Source organism: Anguilla anguilla, chromosome 8 (genome assembly GCF_013347855.1).
Source record: "Anguilla anguilla isolate fAngAng1 chromosome 8, fAngAng1.pri, whole genome shotgun sequence".
Taxonomy (NCBI): Eukaryota; Metazoa; Chordata; class Actinopteri; order Anguilliformes; family Anguillidae; genus Anguilla; species Anguilla anguilla.
This window is the reverse complement of record NC_049208.1, coordinates 31,396,807-31,416,376: the sequence shown is the minus strand read 5'-3', so window position 1 is coordinate 31,416,376 and position 19,570 is coordinate 31,396,807. Positions and strand designations below refer to the sequence as shown.

The 19,570-nt window shown below is 39.8% G+C and overlaps 2 protein-coding genes across 4 annotated transcripts in view; one reads left to right on the top strand and one right to left on the bottom strand.

The window, feature by feature from the left end:
* The window catches only part of irx4b (iroquois homeobox 4b), a 135,098-nt gene extending 115,798 nt beyond the window's left edge, over positions 1-19,300 (bottom strand). For 2 of the 3 annotated variants that reach the window (XM_035428311.1, XM_035428312.1), the window contains exons 1-3: positions 19,269-19,298; positions 13,516-13,590; positions 12,297-12,299 (exon numbers count right to left, since the gene is read on the bottom strand). The gene's annotated coding sequence lies outside the window, so the exon portion shown is untranslated. Of the gene's footprint in view, positions 1-12,296; positions 12,300-13,316; positions 13,399-13,515; positions 13,591-19,268 lie in introns of all 3 variants that reach the window. The other variant, XM_035428310.1, reaches the window with a different exon arrangement.
* irx1b (iroquois homeobox 1b) lies at positions 148-5,180 on the top strand. The gene is made up of 4 exons (XM_035428313.1): positions 148-674; positions 2,399-3,359; positions 3,470-3,533; positions 4,670-5,180. Exons 1-4 carry the CDS (start codon positions 429-431, stop codon positions 4,725-4,727), a joined length of 1,329 nt encoding a protein of 442 aa, XP_035284204.1. The 5' UTR covers positions 148-428; the 3' UTR covers positions 4,728-5,180.
* Positions 19,301-19,570: the final 270 nt, after the last annotated feature.

Below are 19,570 nucleotides of genomic sequence, written 5' to 3'. Positions count from 1 at the left end.
GACAGCTGTGAAATCGAGGAGATGAGTTGTCATAAACAGTCAAGGCTTTAGAAAATAGAACCTTGTGCTGAACGTGTTGCGCACAGTTCTCCTAGCAGAGAAAAAGTGCCTCCAGCCAATGAAAAGGCAGCATCCTAAATGGGAGGGGTTTACCGCTCAAGTGAAATGCCAATCAAATCATCAACTTCAAATTGAGTCTGAGAGATTAGCCCCGGGACGTATGGGCAGGCACATCAGTTAGAGCTCAATTGCTGATGTGATCATATCCAAGGGATTTACTGCAAAAGAAAGTGGCACCTAGTAGAAGAGTCGTTTTTTCTGCAGTGCTGTAGTACTAGGTCACTTTCAGCCCGACTTCCTTGTTTTTTCAATTATCTTTTCTTTCTGGATTGTTTTCGTCCTGCATTACGTGACATTTGGTAGATGCGATGTCTTTACCCCAGTTGAGTTACCCCCAGTATTTAAGTGCCACCCAAGCGGTACATAACTGCGATCGGTCAGGGGTACTGTCTGCATCTGCTCGGGGAAACGGCTCTGACATCGGTGCAAATCCCTCTGCTACAGCGGCAGCGGTCACGTCGGTGCTGGGAATGTATGCTAACCATTATTCAGCCCACAACTACAGCGCTTTTCTACCGTACACCAGGGCCGACTTAGCGCTCTTCTCTCAGCTGGTAAGACCTACTTCATTCATAATGTTTAATTTAAAAGTTGGTTGTTGAAGAACGCATATGCAATATCTGTTAATAGTTTATTGTAAGACGTGCGGTAGCCGATGGTTGAAGAACTCGAGTTCGTTAATAAACGATAGCATATGTATAGCCTAAGGTAACGTAACGCTTAGTGGTAGGCTATTTCAAATACCGGGTTACTATAAAGTCCAAGAGTTAATCGTTTGTAACCCAATGTTTTACGAACGAAAGTATGTCACTGCAGTTTAATGATTGCTTTATGCATTTTCCTGCTTAGTGGTGATTTGTTCTGAATACGCATTTGTCTTTTAGTTTTTTTTTTGTTTGTTTGTTTTAACAATGTTATTTCGCAGGGAAGAAAAGCACACTCCAGATATATGCTTATTAATTAAAAACACGTAAAACTATCAAAAGCACCAATCAAAGTAAGAGACTTAGAAGACGACTATTTTCCCGAAGTTAAATTCAAATTAGGCCTATTAAATGTGCTTTTCTATATAACATCTAGAACGGAGCTGCGTGTAGGATGAAGTTTAATGCATCGTAAACACTGACTGCAAAATATATAGGCCTACTCTACAAGTGTAAGAATATGTAATACGTACAAATTATATAGGCCTATTGACACATTCCTACTTTTTCATATGCAGACACGTTCCTACTTTTTTCATATGTTGAATTTGCAAAAAAACAGTTACATTTTGCGACTGATTTTAATTGACTGTGGTAAATATACAATTTATTTGCGCTCATTTAATTTTAAAGACGCTTAGGAACATAATTTAAGTGAATAATCATTCATTAACGTGACTGTGATTCTGTTCTGTAGGCCTACGGAGCATGCATCATTAACTAATTTGTCTGATATTAGCCTAAATCAATTCCGTATATAGCACTAAATTCAGCAAAATCTGGAAATAATCTTGAAATCTGAAGAGAGATCCTCTTTGAGTAGTCGTGATATTTACATCATATTTTTTCTTGATCTGATAGTTATTTTCGAAGTCAGATAGACACACTAAATTCAAATGTGTTCCTTCTCGTCTGTGCAGTGGGAGATATTTTTATTTTTCGTTTAGGATATTAACTGTTATGTAACCTACATAAATTAGGCTACATAAATCAGACATTGTCCTATATTTTAGCGTGCGAATACCAAAATGCAATCTAGCTGCTATATGTCTTCTAACACAAAAAATGATGTTTTACTAATGTCTGCATCGCATGGTTACGTTCAAAGTAATATGTTTATAAAATGCAGGTAATGTATTGCAGCTTTTTAATAGCCTACCCTGTAGCCTAGAATGTTATGCTTATGTCCTTATGCATATAAATCTGTAAATTTGCTTGATTAAATATGGCATTTAAGTACTGAAATTATTGCCGACTAGTCATTATTAGGTTTAGCGTAGAAAACGTAATTTAAAAAGAAATTCTAGTGGTCATCGCTTATATTATCCGAAATGTCTTGTACTAGGCTTCACAGAAGCTGCATTGTTTCATTTGTGTAGCGGTCCTGAAGTTCATAATTCAACATAGGCCAACAAATTCAGTCTGCCATGTTCGAAAGTAACATGCAGGCTATTGTAGATAAATCCTAAAATTATTGGTTAGGGAAATCATGGAGGAAACCTAACTGGTAAATGTTGTGGGACATTTCTTATGATCGGCTATGTATTCAAGTCAACTTTCTTCTCTTTCTCAAGGGCTCACAATATGAATTTAAGGACAGTCCGGGTGTTCACCCACCTAGCTTTGCGGCCCATCCCTCGACAGCATTTTACCCCTACGGACAATACCAGTACGGCGACCCTTCCCGAGCAAAGAGTGCCACCCGCGAATCCACCAGTACGCTAAAGGCTTGGCTGCAGGAGCATAAGAAAAACCCTTACCCAACCAAAGGAGAAAAGATCATGCTGGCTATCATCACTAAGATGACCCTCACGCAGGTCTCCACCTGGTTCGCCAATGCTAGGCGGAGACTCAAGAAGGAGAATAAGGTGACGTGGGGAAGAAGCGCAGAAGACAGAGATGGCAAAATATTCGACAGCGACACTGAAGGGGACGTGGAGAAGAACGAAGACGACGAGGAAATTGACTTGGAAAGCATAGATATTGACAAGGTTGATGAAAACAGCGGAGATCAAAGTAATGAGGAGGACGATGAAGGCAGAGATCAGTTGGAGCAGGGAAGTATAGATAAAAGAGCATCGTTGGAACCTCAAACGCACAAAGTTTTTGACCGTTCCGATCGAAAAAACACTGGACTGCTGTCTCCTGGCGGGCAAAGTAGTTGCCAACTGCCAGCGAATAAGCCAAAAATATGGTCCTTAGCAGAGACAGCGACTAGTCCGGACAACTCTGTGAAATCCGTGTCACCCTCTGCCCCTGCCAGTCACAGTTCGCCTCTGGTCCAGCACCCAGCCTTTCTTCCAAACCATGGAATATACACATGTCAGATTGGAAAGCTAAACAGCTGGACGAATGCCGCTCTCTTCGGCCAGAATCCCCTGTTGAGCGTGAAGTCTTTTCTGGGAGTAAATCAAGGTCACCAGCAACCTGACCATCACCGTCGTAAGCAGCAAACACCGACCACGGGGGTTACGTCATCTGCCACAGCTGTCCACAGTGAGAACTGCCCAGAGGACTTCAGTCCAAAGCATATAGGTACATAAGTATTTTTAACGCAGTGACGCCGTATTTAAAGCAAAGTAGCTTTAGCCTACAGAGCAAGGTTGTTTAAATTGATTTTAAAATAATTTATTTTTTCATTTTAGATCGACAAATGACTGATTCACCGACACAGACATTAAAGTCGTCTTTTCAACTCGTCCATGACAGGTAAACTTATTTCATATACCATTTCACTTGCTTGATGAATTTAAGTATATTCTAGATGCACTACTATTACTACTACTACTACTAATAATAATAATAATAATAACAACAACTTTCATAACACAATAATAATATATATTATTATTATTATTATTATTATTATTATTATTATTATTATTATTAACAATAACTACAACAACAATCATAACAGTAATTATTATTATTATTATTATTATCATCAGTAGTAGTAGCCTAGTAGTCTCACTTGTAGCCTACTAGTAGTGATGGTAGTAGTAGCAGCAGGAGTCGTGTTAATAAATGTGGTACTGGTACTGGGATAAGTTGTAGCATTACATTATTTTGGCAGGCTAGTAGCAGTTGTGGTAATCGTAGCCAGGTTGTTGTACTATTCCACTGTTTATTACAAATTAGTGGTAAAATAAATAAATAAAACATCTTAGATGGTGCAATTAGCCATGTGTCAGTCCGCAGCGGGGCCAGGCATACGCGCTGTGATCATATGAACCGAAACATAGAGCAATTCTTGAAGATTCTGATTTAATGAAACGTGTCCGAATTCAGACGTTCACCTCCACCATCCTAACGGTTTGCCGAATACAAACAAGCAGTGCTTTCACTTTCATGTTTGTATATAACAGATGACCTGCAATAATACCCTATTTATTTAATTCCTCTCAAGAGACTGGAGTAGTCACTGTGAAATGAACCTTGGGCCTGCCCCTGCTCACGAATTTAAGAACTCAAAGGGCGAAAATCACCCGAGGGACCATTAACACAAAAACACCTTTTTTCATGTTCCGTCAATGAATAGCCTACCATAATTTCTGCGTACTTGATGGATCTTTACTCAATTCCTGTCGCTTGTTTTGATTATCAGCCTAGTGTCATTATCATAATGGGGGTAACGCAGACATTATAAAGAAGGCATTAGTAGGTATTATCAATTCAAGTCCGCGCTATAGCGGGCCTTAAAACTGCAAAGCGTATATAGTTTTATGATTATTATTTTTAAATGTCACTTTCGATCTTGGAAGCACAGGCCGGCCTAATGAGCATGTATATTACTAGTATAAATGTTAGACGATGGAGAAGTTAACGGTTTTCTTTCTCCTTTACAGTTCCAGAAATCAACAAGAAGCAACGCAGCGAGTTCTAATGGCTCTTTCCTCGACGTGATGAATCTTAATTTGGTCTGTTTTTTTTTTTTTGTTATTTTATTTTTAACAAAGATTTTTTGAAAGAGAAAAATGTCTGGATCTATTGATGGAAGGACAAAGCCATTTCCCCTTTTTGCCGAGCAGTCACATTCACTCACTGCAGAACAAGATAAACTTGCGGATGGATTTATATCATTGCTTTAAAAAGAATCAGCCAATTGCAAACTGAGTGTCCGTTTTATCACAAGTAGACATTTGATATATTTGACTTTTCAGTGTTTGTTTCTCATGCTGCAAAAAGTTGTAAATGTTGAAAGCACATATATTTTTGTCTATTAAACTAAATGAAATTATATGCATTTTAAGAATGATTTCTTTTTGCATAACTGAACTGAGTATTATGTTTTGCATATCCTACCTAGTGCATATATACAGATTTCGTGCTGTACATTAAATGAACACTAAAAGTCAATTATTGAATTGTCACTCATTTTATCATGAAATTATTATTATTATTATTATTATTATTATTAAAATAAATTGTACTTTTCCGTTCATTGTGCGATTCTTTACGAATGTAAACTGTTGGTAAGCAATATTCATAGAAACTGGGGCTTCTGGTCTTGCCGAGTTTTCTTCGATTTTATTTTTATTCAACCAGCCTCTGTAATTGGCGCTACCAAAGATGCATTGTAGTGCAAATAAGTTGCCAGATGGTTGTCGTTGACAAGAGATGGACAGGGGGTTGGACGTTCATTAATTAATAATGTGGGAACACACTGTCCAAACAGTAACAACCTACAAATACAGCCTACAATGTATTACTCACTGTCGGAAACAAAGGAATAATAATGACTTTTGAAAGTTAAAGATGTACAATGATAGCATTAGCAGAGCTTGTGTTTTACAGAATATACAAATTGAATAACAGCAAGGTAGTCTCCAAAAAGTAAGCCGTACGTAAAGAAAAATGACTGGAAAAACATAAATCTTTCAGAGATTAATTAATTATTTGGGCAAGAAGGCCTAATGCAAATGTTATGTTTTTGTCGCCGTCGAGAATACACCTCGATGCCGTTCATTATAAAGGTTAGCTGTTAATTTCAGTTCTCACGCCTGTTCGGGCAGTACGTGTATGTCACAAAGCACAAAGCCTTCAACCGGCGAAAAATTCAGTAGCCTACTTCGGTACACGTGATTTAAGAACAAACAGCATTCGGCCGTGTACACTGCAACAGGCTAAAATATATTAAGCCTCCACATAGCTGAAGAGAGAAGCACAAATACTTTTAAAAAGTGTTTGATAACGTGCTTCATGTAGTTGTATTTTCAGTTATTTATTTATGATAGTAATACAGCGACATCTATGGTGAAATGTCGGCCATACAATCGGCTATTTCTATTTACATCTGTAGGCCTATGTCTTGCTAATTAGAAAGCTTCAATAGTGAGCCACTGCGTCAGATGTCTTCCCACAAACTTATATTACCGGTTAAGTGATAACAGATATCTGTAACATATCGTAATTTGCGACATGTAAAATGCAGTATCCCTATGTTAGTGTCCAAAATTATGTTATGACAGGCGTTCTTATCAAGAACACAACAGACAATTCTAAAGAATGTCCACACTGTAGCCTACCGTAAGTAGTCGCGGTTTGTGACTGTTTTTAAAAAGTACTGTGCTGCAATGTATAAATACTTTTAATACATTTTAATTATATTTTTTGTTACATATTTTTCATCACACAGTCGACAGTAATTGTGATTCACAATATACCTCCATAACACAAAATAGTCTATAACGCTGTTCTCAGACCAAAGGTGCTTAACAGATAAGAGATGGTGGTACAGCCTCTACTCTCTCACACTGTTCTAAATCAATAACAGTTTTATGTATGAGGCCTCTTCCTTTTAATTTGGAATACAGGTTGTGTCTCCGTAGAGGAGTAATTTTGTTTTGGATTTTATTATAGCATTTGCCTTCAAAGCAGTTAAAAAAGAAAAAATACACAAATAATCCCAACAGTTATGGTAGAGCACTGAGATGGAAACAGGATATGATCAGTTTATGAATGATTATTCATAACACAGAAAGTGCTGCTGGCTTACAGCTGCAGAGCTGTGGAGACAAAATGGGGTTTCTTCCCATAGTGCCCCTTCTTTGCCTCACACCACCCATTTAAAATAACCACCTGGTGTCCTGTTTATTTCTTTTGTTGCAAACCAGCTTGAGGTCTGTCAAAGTCTTAGCTGGGGGCCACACTATTGCTATTCAGTAATATACACAAAATTATTCAGTTAGCAGTGGCTGTATGGTCAATGCTCAGAAGAGTAATAGACAGGACTGGAGCCCACAATTAGGCTATCGTTTACTTTGACCATTACTCCAACTCTGCTTATGGGGCCAGGAAAAGTATGACACCTAAAAAAACATGAGGAATCAAACCTTAAAGCCAGGCCAATGCAAGTCAAATATTATTATTATTATTATTATTATTATTATTATTATTATTATTATTATTAATAATGCGACAGATTGGCGGAATGTCCAGAGTGTATTCCTCCCTTTTGTCCAATGCATGCTGGGATAGGCTCCAGCACTCCCGCGACCCTGTCCAGGATAAGCGGGTATAGACAATGGATGGATGGATAATAATAGCAATAATAAACTGAACTAAAAACCCAATTATGCTTAAAGTGACAGCCCATTATGATTAGTTATAAATTGGCACCGATGATGATGATGATGATCATGAACACAATTATGGTTGACAGACCAGATGTGATCAAGAGAAAAAACTGTCATTGTCTATGTTAAACTAAAAAAAAACAGCATTACAGGACTACGATACAATAACAGAAAATATTAAAATCACAACAAAACCATTTTTGCCGCTCACATCTGTTTAAGTGAGCTCATACCATCCCCCTGACCTGCTCCCTCCTCTGTCATCCATTTATTTGCATGCCATGAATGACAATGCATCACAGGCACAAGGCTGGGAGTCTCTCCTGCTTTTATGGAAATTTCCACTGTGGCAGATAATAAAATGTGACTTTCCTCCCATTCCTCTGATGTCATGCCATTGCGCTTTTGGGGTCAGTCCTCTGGGCTCCAGAAACGGAAGAGGAGACATCTGAAGTGTCACTGTGCAGCTGCATTCAGTGAGAGAGAATATTATCCAGCACACATGTGCAAGGCAGAGGCTCATCTCACTGATCTCTCTCTCTCTATATCTCTCTCTCTCTCTCTCTGTATCGCTATCGCTCTCTCTCTCTCTCTCTCTGTGTCTGTCTGTCTCTCTCTCTCTCTCTCTCTCTCTCGTTCTTTGTCATATCCACTACCATTTGAAAGGTGAAGGTTGGTGCATATGGGATGCTTTTGATGTTTGTGTGTGAGTGTGTGTGTGTGTGTGTGCATGCGTACGCGTGTGTGTGTGCACGCGTACGCGCGTGTGTGGAGTTGTTTATTTTTACATATTATTAATACTGTTTCCACATATTTCAATATGCCATGTGGCCCCTCAAAAGCATATGAATCTACAGTATGACAGTAACATCCATGCTTGTATAGACATGCTGCCCAGACCCACACTTTCGTGGCCTTTTTGCTGCCCAAAGATAATGTGAAAGTGAAGGTATAAAAAACAGCACGAAACTCCAACTTCAGCAAAGATAAATGAATGAAAATACCAGGCCCTGTGCAGCATATAAAAAGTCAAATGAACAACAAACTACTTTTTACCAAGGCAGCTCACAGTTACAAATACAGATATTTCGGCAAACTATTCACTGAAGTGTCAATAATGTCTTAGTTCCATTATTTGGACCACGGGAAATATGTGAACAAAGCATATTTCTGCAGCTAATCACATTCGCATCAAAGATCTGGAAATGCGCATCCCAGTCTCTAGGAAATGCCAGAATATTTCCTGTAATCTGCAGGACCCATCTGCCACCAGTATTGTCCAGCATGTGGCCAGCTCCATCCCTGACTGCCCCCAAGCACACAAGCACAAACACACGCACACATGCACACAAGCACACAAGCACAAACACACGTACGCACAGGCACACACGCGCACACACACACGCACGTACGTACACACACACACATGCACGCGCACATGCAAGCACACACGTACACACACGTACGCACACATGCACGCACGCACACACAAACACACATATATATTTATACAATTAATTTTTTTTTCTTGATTTGGTTCTGTTGTTTGTACACAATTTTAGCTTATTTAGCTTATTTTGGCTTCACCATGTAGAAACTACAGCACATAGTCCCCCCATTTCAGGGTTCCATAATGTTTGTGACAGGTAGCTTCACGGGTGTTTCTGATTAGTCAGGAGTGTGCAAGGTATAAGACAGCTTTCAGTATCTAGTCTTGATTCTCGTAAGGGCCTGGTAGGCTAAGGAAGACTTGATGACCAAAGAACTCTCACCATAATGAAAAAACCCCTGAAACAGGTGTCCGACAAATCAGAAACACTCTTCAGGAGGCAGGCATGGGTGTGTCAGTGACTACTGTCTGCAGAAGACTATGAACAGAACTACAAAGGCTACTCTGCAAGATGTAAACCACTAGTAAGCCACAGAAACAGAATGACCAGGTTACAGTTTGCTAAGAAGTACCTAAAAGAGTTCTGGAAAAGGTCTTGTGGACAGATGAGACCAAGATCCACTTGGATCAGAATGATGGCAAGAGCAAAGTGTGGAGGCCCCATGTGGGGGTGTTATGGTTTGGGCATTTATGGGTGCCGCAGTTATTGTCTTACTTCATCATATTGTCTTGTCTTCATTGATGATGTAACTGCTGATAGCAGCAACATAATTAATTCTGAAGTGTACAGAAGCATTTATCTAGTCAAGTTCAACCAAATGCCTCCAAACTCATTGGACAGCGCTTCATCCTACAGCTAGACAATGAGACCAAACATATCACTCAAGCATCAAAGGAGATTTTCAGAGATAAAAACTGGAACATTTTTGACTGGCCAAGTCATTCACCTGATCTGAATCCAATTGAACATGTGTTTCATATGTTGAAGAAAAAATTTAAGTACCTATCCCCCAAAACAAGCAGGAGCCAATGATGGCTGCAGTACAGGCCTGGTAGAGTATCGCCAGAAAAGATGTGTGTGGGATAATGTATGAAGTGCATTATAATTTCTACATGGTGAAACCAAAGTGTATAAAAATAAATAAAAGCTGAGAGTGTGCCCTTAAATAAAAGCTGAGTGTGCAATACAACCGTATGTGAATGGTTTGATTACAAATCTAAAATTGTGGAGTACAGAGCAAAATCAAGAAAAAACATGCCTTTGTCGTAAACATTATGGAGCTCATTGTATATGAAGAAAATCAACACAACTCCACTGCTCTCTTTGCAAAATAAAAGTCTTTTTTGTCAGTTTGGTGAGTTTGCTGGTGTCCTTAACTAAAAAACACACTAAATGACATAACATGGCATCAGTTAAAGACAGCCCTTTATAGAAATTACAACTGAAGTTAATGTAGCCAAAAATCTTTTTTAATAAAATACATTTGGGCTGCCTGTAGGTTTTCCCCACTAATATATTTACAGTAGATCTTGCAATTATAGATACTAATTCAATATAAAAGCTCCACACAAGCCCGTTATGCATATACACACGTACATAAATTTGATGAGCACGTCAATCGACACGCGTGTCCGTCTCTCTATATGATCAGCCCCAGAAGGCGATAAGTAGGCCACCGTACGGAAACCAGCGTGCGGCGCCTTGCCTTTCATCTAAGATTAGCACCGTCCTGACACACTGCAGCCTCTAAAATATGAATCAAAGCCATGGAAATGCCAGTGGTCTGTATGCGGCGGGGAGAGGGACAGGGCGCTGCCAGTGAAGCTGCCCCAAGAACCCAGCAGGCTCTTCCCAGGCCAGCCTGCTGTCTGCCAAGCCGCAGTTATGCCATCGGCCGCTCGTCATACTAAAAGTGAACAGTGTGTGTGTGTGTTTGTGTGTAGGTGCACGTGTGTGTGTTTGTGCGCGCTTGTGTGCGCAAGTGCACGCTCGTGTGTGTGCTTGTGTGTAGGTGCGCATGTGTGTGCGTGCTTGTGTGTAGGTGTGCGTATGAGTATGTGTGTGTGTGTGAGTCTGCATGTGCATTCGCGTGCACACGTGTGTGTGTGTGTGCGTGTGTGTGTGGTAGGGGTTGTTGCTCCAGCTACGTCTGGCACACATAGATCCACAAATCTCTCCAGGAAGCCCTGCTGAGAAAATCTTTATTAACTCCCGGCTCCACGGGTTAAAAAAGTAAGACCCTGCCAGCTGAACAGCTGTGTCTGGAGCTGCCCCGCCAGAGTTGCAGGAAGTGAGAGGGCTTAAGCCATGGGCTGAGCCACCTTAATTCCACTTCCTGTGTCGCGTTCGCGAGAGCGCTACGAGACACAGTTTACCTTCCCCTCCTTCCCTGACTGTGAGGTTTGCATGGCAGCAGGGGAAATAGCACCACCCATGTTCATTCCCATAATGACCTTTTCCTCACTCGCAAAACAACACGTGAGGCCCTTCGGCTTTAGCGAACCCCCACATCTGCAGCCAAGCAACTTCCACTGTCTGCTGTGGAAAGCACAAGTTTAATATTATCATTGTTTGTCATTACAATTGCAAGACTTCAAACCAAACAAAAGCAGTGTCAACTGAACTGCAGCAAAAATAAAACATTTGTAGCCAATGCAACAATGATCATCACATTGCCTGCAGGCTACTGTAAAATATTAGCTATTTTTGGCTGCAGGGGAGATACGTGGATCTAGCAATCTGTGCGCCAGGCCGTTTCGACAACACGTGCAAACACAGGCACGCACAAGCACACACGCAGACTGTCTAATGAGTGAAGAATGAGTGATGACTTTCTGTGTGAGCGGAGCAGCGTGCAGAGGGTAATCTCATATGCAGTTGTAAGGTAAATTGTTTAAATATGTTTCCCGTAAGCTGATATAAATTATGCATTGTAAGATTAATCACGGTGAGCTAAACACTTTTTCGGTCTGTAATTGATTTTCCGGGAAATCAATTGTTCATCTACCTTGCAAATGAATTTAAAACGCATATCTCTCCTGAAATACACCGCATGTTAGTATCGCTGTTGATTCAATAACTATTAATGCAGTTTCTCTCACAAAAAAAAAGGTTTCTCGAAAAGAGAATCTCATATACCACCCCCAGCACAATTTACCTTCCATTTCCCAGCAAAGGGCTCAAAGCAGCTTTGTCCAGGCATACACTTTTAGACAGACAACACCACACAGCTCAAAGAGTCATAGACTTGCATTCCCAGCCAGTCCTCTTATGTGTTTATGGGGAAAAAGGCTCTTTGTTGGCACAGATTTAATCTTTTTGCTGGCACACACGGTATGCACCTTTAAACTTGCTTTCACTTTGGTGACAGCCGTATAAATTGCTCTGAGGTAGGATGCCATCTAATTGGTGCTGTTTGTTAGGATAACATAGCCGAGAGGAGAGGTCTCATCTTGGAAATTCCAGAGCAGCCCTGCCCTCTCGGAAGCCGCAGGAAGATGTGTCACCAGCTTGCTATTTACTGCAACTCCCTGAGATTTTCCCCATTTGTTTTCACAATAAAAGCGTGTTTTTAGCGCAATTTCTTGCCACCCCAAGGATGATTTGTTTTTGAGAATACATTTATTGTACATGTTGAGAAACGAGATGCATGTCCCGCATTCTTTAAATGGCAATATAAAAATCAGTCATTTTCAGATTTTCTGAAGAAAACTTCAATTTCCTGAGTCTTCTGTAAAATGCAAATTACAGTATCCATAGCTCCCAGTTGATTACAGCTGATATTGCGGGTAACTCTGTGTCAATCAAAAACTCCTTTTTGATTGCTATACTTCAAAAACGTTTCAAAACCTTTTGTTTCCCTAACAACCCCCCTCCCCACTCCCCCATCCCCCCCAACCTTGGTCCAGAGAGAATGTTTATACTTTGAATTGCTTGATGCACAAGGTCTTTGGTTGTTTTAAAGTTCAAAAGCGATGTACCCTCTCCCTCAGAAATCATATTTCTGGTACCACAGGTGTCATTCCACTCTTCAGAGTTTATGGAGTCCCCTGGATCATTATAATTCCCACACTTTGGCTGAATCCCTCATTACGGTTTTCTCACAGGGCCTGGTTTCATCATAAATGCTTCTTACACTACGTGACTTTTGTTTGAGACAGCATATTCAACGCTTTAATGTGAATTTAATTGTTGGGGACATTATTTGGTTTTTATCTAAAAAAGACTCAGTACTCAAAAAAATACACATCTCAGCAGTTATTATATGCATTAAACACAGGGCCTATTTTACTCCTCACTGCTTTCAAATGAACATTTCTGAGGTTGAAAGTTGTGGTAGGTATCCTCTGGATGGGTTGGATATCTTTTTGTAAATGTTTTGGAAATGTCTTTATGGTTTGTTCACAGTCATGCAGTTATTGTGTGTGAGTGCATCCACGAGCTTGGGATTCATTCATTCTGGGGACGTTGCCCATGTTCAAGTGCATTTATACCAAAAAGTGACATTCGTATTTGTAGGCACTGACCTCTTCTAAGAAATCAACCCTGCTCTGCCCTGCTTCCTTTCTCTCATTCAGTTATTCTCATTGGAAATCACATGTAGAATACCTATAAAAAATGTTAAAAATATTAATATAACGTAGAACAAATTTAGTTTGAAAAAAATGAAAAAGTGAGGGGACTTGCATCCAGGATAAAAGGGCGAGGCAATGGGCCGATGTGTACCTGGTTAAAACGCATCCTTCCTGTGACTTTGCCCCAATGTCCAACAGTCTTTCAGGTGCTGCCAATCATCTACTACTGTCAGAAAATGAGAGAAAGATGATTTAATGAAAGATGAGTGTAAAAGGAGAGAAAAAGCAGTTTCTAAGAGATTTAGTGGAACTGACACCCTTGGTATGTTTCACCTTAACTGCTTCATGTCTGAAACTAGAACACTCATCACACAAAACACAATTCAGAGTCAAACCCAGAAATTGATATACGTGTACAGCCTCAAAGGGGTAATAAACACTAAATAACAGCTCTACAGCCGAATATCATATCTCTATTTGATAAATCACAAGTCTTATTTTAAAAAACGTGGCTATACCGCCACGCACTACACTGCCACCATCACCATATTACCAGCCCGTTGCATCAGCGTCCCCTGCCTGCCCACTCTCCACCAGCGCTATGAGCTGATCGAATGCATACCGATGCATTATTTAAAACCTAATTTTACTGTCAGAAGAAAGAAAAACAGTAGGGGAAATAGGGCAACTCAAAATGAGCAACACCAGCAGAAAAGAAATAAATATGCATTGTCGCATTCAACAACACCGTAATTTGTCAACAGGAGTTCATATGCGTGAGATGAGTGCCTTAACATTCTGAGCAAAAGTAGCAGGGCCTCCCAATAATTTTTATTGGGAGAAAGTTTTATTTACATTGTTCTCTACTGCTTACCTAAGAAATGTTCCAGCCGCCAATGAAGCTTGAAAAAAAAGAAGTTTGCCAATTTGCCAATTTTCTTGTACATTACTGAGAAGGACTTTTACTCTCAACTTTTCAGTCTCCAAGTGAAATTTCAAAACATGTCAGCAGGAGTATGAGTGCATTCATGTTTTATTAAGATACAGTATAATGCACTGCAGTTTTATGAAATAATGATGGTTTATTTTAAGTTGTGCACCATCATTGATACACACAAGCTGTCTTTCCTCCTTCATTTTATTGTCACCACTGCCTATTACAAACTTTAGCTGTTGGTTCTAAAATTACTATGCAACATGGGTGTACAGTATTACCTTTTGACCACTGTGAACTTCCACTTTAAAATCACTTCAAAGTAGCAAATATTTTTTTAAGTGTTGCCATTGTTTGAGAAAATGAACAATTCTGAGCTATGTGCACAGTTACAGCCATAACAATGTAACAAGTTAAAGTGAATACGGAGTCACAAATGCAAAAACATGCTGCACAAAGCTGTAATTGCTGGGTCACAACATTTCGAGGTAATAAAATTAGTGAGCAAAAGTCATTTTAGGATGAACTCTCTCTTTAGTAAAACTGAATATGCTACTTTTTGGTTATAAGTTAATTTATTTAACAGCCATGCCATACTTGCGTTTATATGTAAATCAATGTTAAGGACAAAGTTGACTGAATCTACTCTAGCCCTATGCATGGTGATTCTGATTTCCAGGTTTCCTCTTGTACTCAAGAGAGTGAAGGTCTCAAGGTCATGTAAGAAAATTTATGTAGGCAATTGCAACTAAAATTGTCTAACACAGCAACCGCATATACAGTTTACAAACAAATATTAGTGTATTACAGATGCTATGCACATGCACACACACACACGCGCATGCACACACACAATACACATACGTATGTTACACACATTATAAATACAAAACTTTCAAAAGGGACTTGACCAGTGTTCTCATTCTTAAGAACATAGACATTTTAGACACGGTGATTTCCAGACACATTGAGGGCTGGCATCTGTTATTGGACTATTTTTCTTAAAAGAGTGGACTTTACAAGTCAAACAAACCCATAAGTGCAGTTTAGGGAACTGGACTTGGAGAATTCTGGTTTATCTTATCTTTAGAAAAATAAACTATTATGCTGACTAATAACTCCTCCGGAATGTGTAGATATGAGCTTTCAGGATATTGTTTCTAGCTGTAATTAATATATTCAGATCACTCTCATGTACAAGGGCTTCGGCTAACTTAAATACACATGGCAGAAGCATTTAACTGCAATCTGACCTTCTGAAAAGGCCACAAACGCATGTGCAAAAAAATGCACATTTCCCAAATATGGAAAACTGTTTGTTATGCAAATGTAGAGGCAGACAGGGAAGTAAGGTAGGGTACTATTTAGACCGTTTCTTTCATCCTTGGGGGACGGATGCAGAATTTGCACATTATATTTGGTGACACTAATATGTAAGTGTATTAATAAGTCAATTTATACAAAAGGCATAAGTGTACAGCTGCAAGCCACAACCTGAGATTCAATTAGATTTGCCCCTTGTAAAAATAAGCACGGTTCCAAAGCCACTACAGTACTGCTCCAGTTTAAAAGCTATGACAGTTTGCCGAGTGGTCAGTTACGCGTAGAGGGTAACAATGAAAACTTAAGGGCTGTTACCATTAACGTATTAACAATGAAAGCCTAGAGACCACAAATTATCGCCATGGGTCAAAGAAATACATTTTTTCCCCCTCATGTTAACAACTGGTCCCTGCTTCCTATTTCAGCATTCACTCACGCATGAGTGGCTTGATAAGTCATGAAATACCAGCTGTGATTTCTATTCATTTAGAGACTTGAGGGGGAAAAAGAAGCTTATTGTGCAATTATTATTTATTTGCATATACAGGTTTGTTTGACCACATGCTTCGAATCTACACAACAAATAAGAAGACTTGTTTGTTTACAGAGCAACCACGGACAGGGAGTCAATACGAGAGCAATAACTTTTCCCTCTTTGCTCTAAATTGAGTTCCGTTTCTACAGCTGTTCACACAAAGCCGATAATTCTTGTTTATTTATCAAATAGACTGAGCCAAGAATGTGATGCACAGCATAAGGAAGAGGAGAGAAGGAATTTGCGCCAAAGCATAATGTATATGCAATTCTTCCTGAATGTATGGGACAGTACCATTCACTGCATAATATTATACAATGTCATTGCAAAACAAAATACATGATAATTATAATTGTCTTTAGTTTTTATTAGTTTCATGTTAAATATATGTATACATTCTGTAATTATCCACAATTTCCAATTTTGGCTTTGGGAATTTGCCATTGCTAAATTGATCCTTCAACTGTGGGCACCCTACAGCACAAAAATCAAATCAAATGAAAAACATATTTCTATTACACACACACACACACACCTGCAGGTGCACTTTACACATGGGGTCCCAACACCTGCTTGGAAGGGAACATTTTCTAATCCCATATCTCTTCCTAAAATGTATTACTCAAAAATACACACCATTTAGTATTCTCTACATGCATACACACGCATAAACACTGGATAAACGGTGCTCTCATCACGGCATGGACAACACCAATAAACAAATACAGGTGGATTGGGAATGACAGTCTCTACTCTCAGTACATTACCATGCATGGTGTCTTCCTCATGTTCGCTGTTCTCAACAATCTTCAAGGAACAAGTAATAATTTCAACATCCAACATCCACAGCTTTCATATACTACATATTAAACATCTGTATACAGCTTAAAAGATCTGTATTTTCAAAGTAAACTCCTTATGTGACAGACAGGTTTAGACATGAGGATTATGCATAATATGATAATATTTTCAAGACAAATGTTTTCTGAAGACAGCTTTGTGCATCTAAGACAGACAGACATATTTAAGAGTACTAGGATTGCAGGTAAGCATTAATATGGACATTACTCCACATTTTCACTGAATCTGCCTATGCATTTTCCTACAAGTACCACAGACAAACCCCACAAAAGCATCACATTCCCAAGATGGAATTCAAACCCACAACCTTCTGATAACACCACCATCTCCTTTCCCACTATATCAGGACACGTGTTCTCCTCAGCCCCAGCTTACATATTTATGCGTAGGTGTGATCTTTCAAACGGAGGTGAAATGGCAAGGCTGACAATGACTTAAAAGCTGAACAGGATCAAACGGACATCAAGGGCCAAGCCTGAAGAAGAGCACAGGGGTCTCTTGGAGGCAGCCCCTTCGGCAATCAAATGCCTCTTTTTGGGGGTTTGTTTTCTACTCTTTCAATATTTGAATTATCGTGTGCTGTGAAGTCCAATGAGCAACAAAGGTAAACAGCCTACTGGGGAGAGTGGAGAGGTGAAAAGGCCACGGGGAGGTCAGAACTAGGAGATGCAAGGCCGCATAAGCGCAACGTGCACAGCGTGCCTATCAACAGCACTGAAGGCCATGGAAAAAGGTGAAGTAAGATAAATGGCAGATAAAAAGGCTATTTTCTCCTGGATGTTCTTCACACTGGCTTCAATCATTAGTCCTCACCTTTGAGTCGCCTGAATTGTTTGAAGCGTTCGATTTTTTGAGAGTTCAGGAATCACTAAAATGATGCCACTGAACTTTTCAAAGTCAAGGACAGAAATTCATTGAATTCAGGCCACTGACTTGCAAATAGAAATCCATTTTTTTTTCTCATTCAATTTGGTGGAAGCCAAACTCACTAAATTGTGCTTGTGAAGACAAGTCAAGTCAACACAAGTAATCACATTTGACTGCGAATTATGATCGATTTTTTTGGCCCTTGTGACGACTGAAGACTCACCTCTTCAGGCTGCACCTCTCCCCATTCCTCCCTACCCCCCTATAAATGACTGTAAGCTGTTTCGTAGGTGACTTAGGTGCATTAGGTGCATTAACTGTCTTAACTACTGCTTGTATTTTTTCCATAGACTGCGTTGTTGCCTTTCTCGTTGTTAGTGTTAATCAGTTTAACCTTCAGGGTCCAAGTTGAACTATGCGGAACTGCACTTGGACCGGTACTTCTCTCTAGGGGTTTCGTCATACTTGTTCCTGGTTATGGTTATACACTTTGTTGTACGTCGCTCTGGATAAGAGCGTCTGCCAAATGCCTGTAATGTAATGTAATGTTGTGACACAGCTAGAGAAACTTCCTGGGAGCTGAGCTTGACAGACTGGCACTAGTCACTGGACAGGGCAGTGTGATGGGGAAACGAGAGCTGCTTTTGGGGACACATTTGACCGTGGGCATGAGGGCAGCCACAGACAGCAATGAAAATGATCCGTCTGTGGAAATGACTGCAGCGCTCACCTTTCCTCAGCTATTATTTGATGAGATCATAGAAGAGCAGCAGAGTGATATTGACAGATGATTAAGGCTTCACAAAAGGTGGGGCAATTCCACAGGGGACTGCGTGATTCTGCTCATATTTAAATGTATTTGTGTGCATATTTGAATGCCTTCGACAGCAATGGCAATAGCATCTCAAAGTTTCAAATGACCCTGCCTTCACACAGTGAGCAACTCCGTTCATGGGTTGCTCAAGTTTACTAGGATGAGGGAGGCGCACGAGCGTCCCGTTGTGTCCTCTTAGTGGTCTCGTGCAACTACATATGAAGCTAACATGCTGCATAGAAATGTATTCAGGGACAGGGAGGAGAGGTTTATTCTAGTTTCTGTGTAACGGAGCCGTTCCTGCTAGGACACTATTTGTTAACACGATCGGGTTTTAACTTTGTATCTGCTTATAGTAGGGGTTGTTTGGCGCGAGTACGCCGCTATCAAAATGGGCGCACCATTTATATTTGCCGGTTTGTCAACTCAAACACATTCGCTACTGTACATCTGTTCACCCCCATAATATACTGCAGATTGCTTAAGCATACACATCTGGTTACAAACATTAAATAGATTTATTTAAGTATACCGTGTTCAATAAACACAATGTTAGGAGTGGCTACTAACCGTTGTTTGTTCCGTTTGTTCCATGTTCAAACTGGAATGACGTGATCCGAACGTCACCATTTTGTGCAATTTTATTGGAAGCGCCGGACAAGAATAATTAGCTATTTTAGACGGGGGGAGACCATAAATTGTATTCGTAATATTTTCTCATACCCGATTAGATATGTGATTATTAGATATAATGTCGCAACTGAGAATATGTATATATATAATTTCTATGCGTAAAAATATATGCTGTTATTTCTTCTGAGGTTGATATTGTCTGGAAATGGTATAGTCCGGACAAGTGTAGTGTAGGCTAT

What these genes read in the sequence shown, in the direction of transcription:
- irx1b (XM_035428313.1), top strand. Translation starts at nt 429, where the DNA reads ATGTCTTTACCCCAGTTGAGTTACCCCCAGTATTTAAGTGCCACCCAA. An exon ending in TAGCGCTCTTCTCTCAGCTG is followed by an intron (nt 675 to 2,398) that starts GTAAGACCTACT and finishes CTCTTTCTCAAG; the next exon opens with GGCTCACAATATGAATTTAA. An exon ending in CTTCAGTCCAAAGCATATAG is followed by an intron (nt 3,360 to 3,469) that starts GTACATAAGTAT and finishes TTTTCATTTTAG; the next exon opens with ATCGACAAATGACTGATTCA.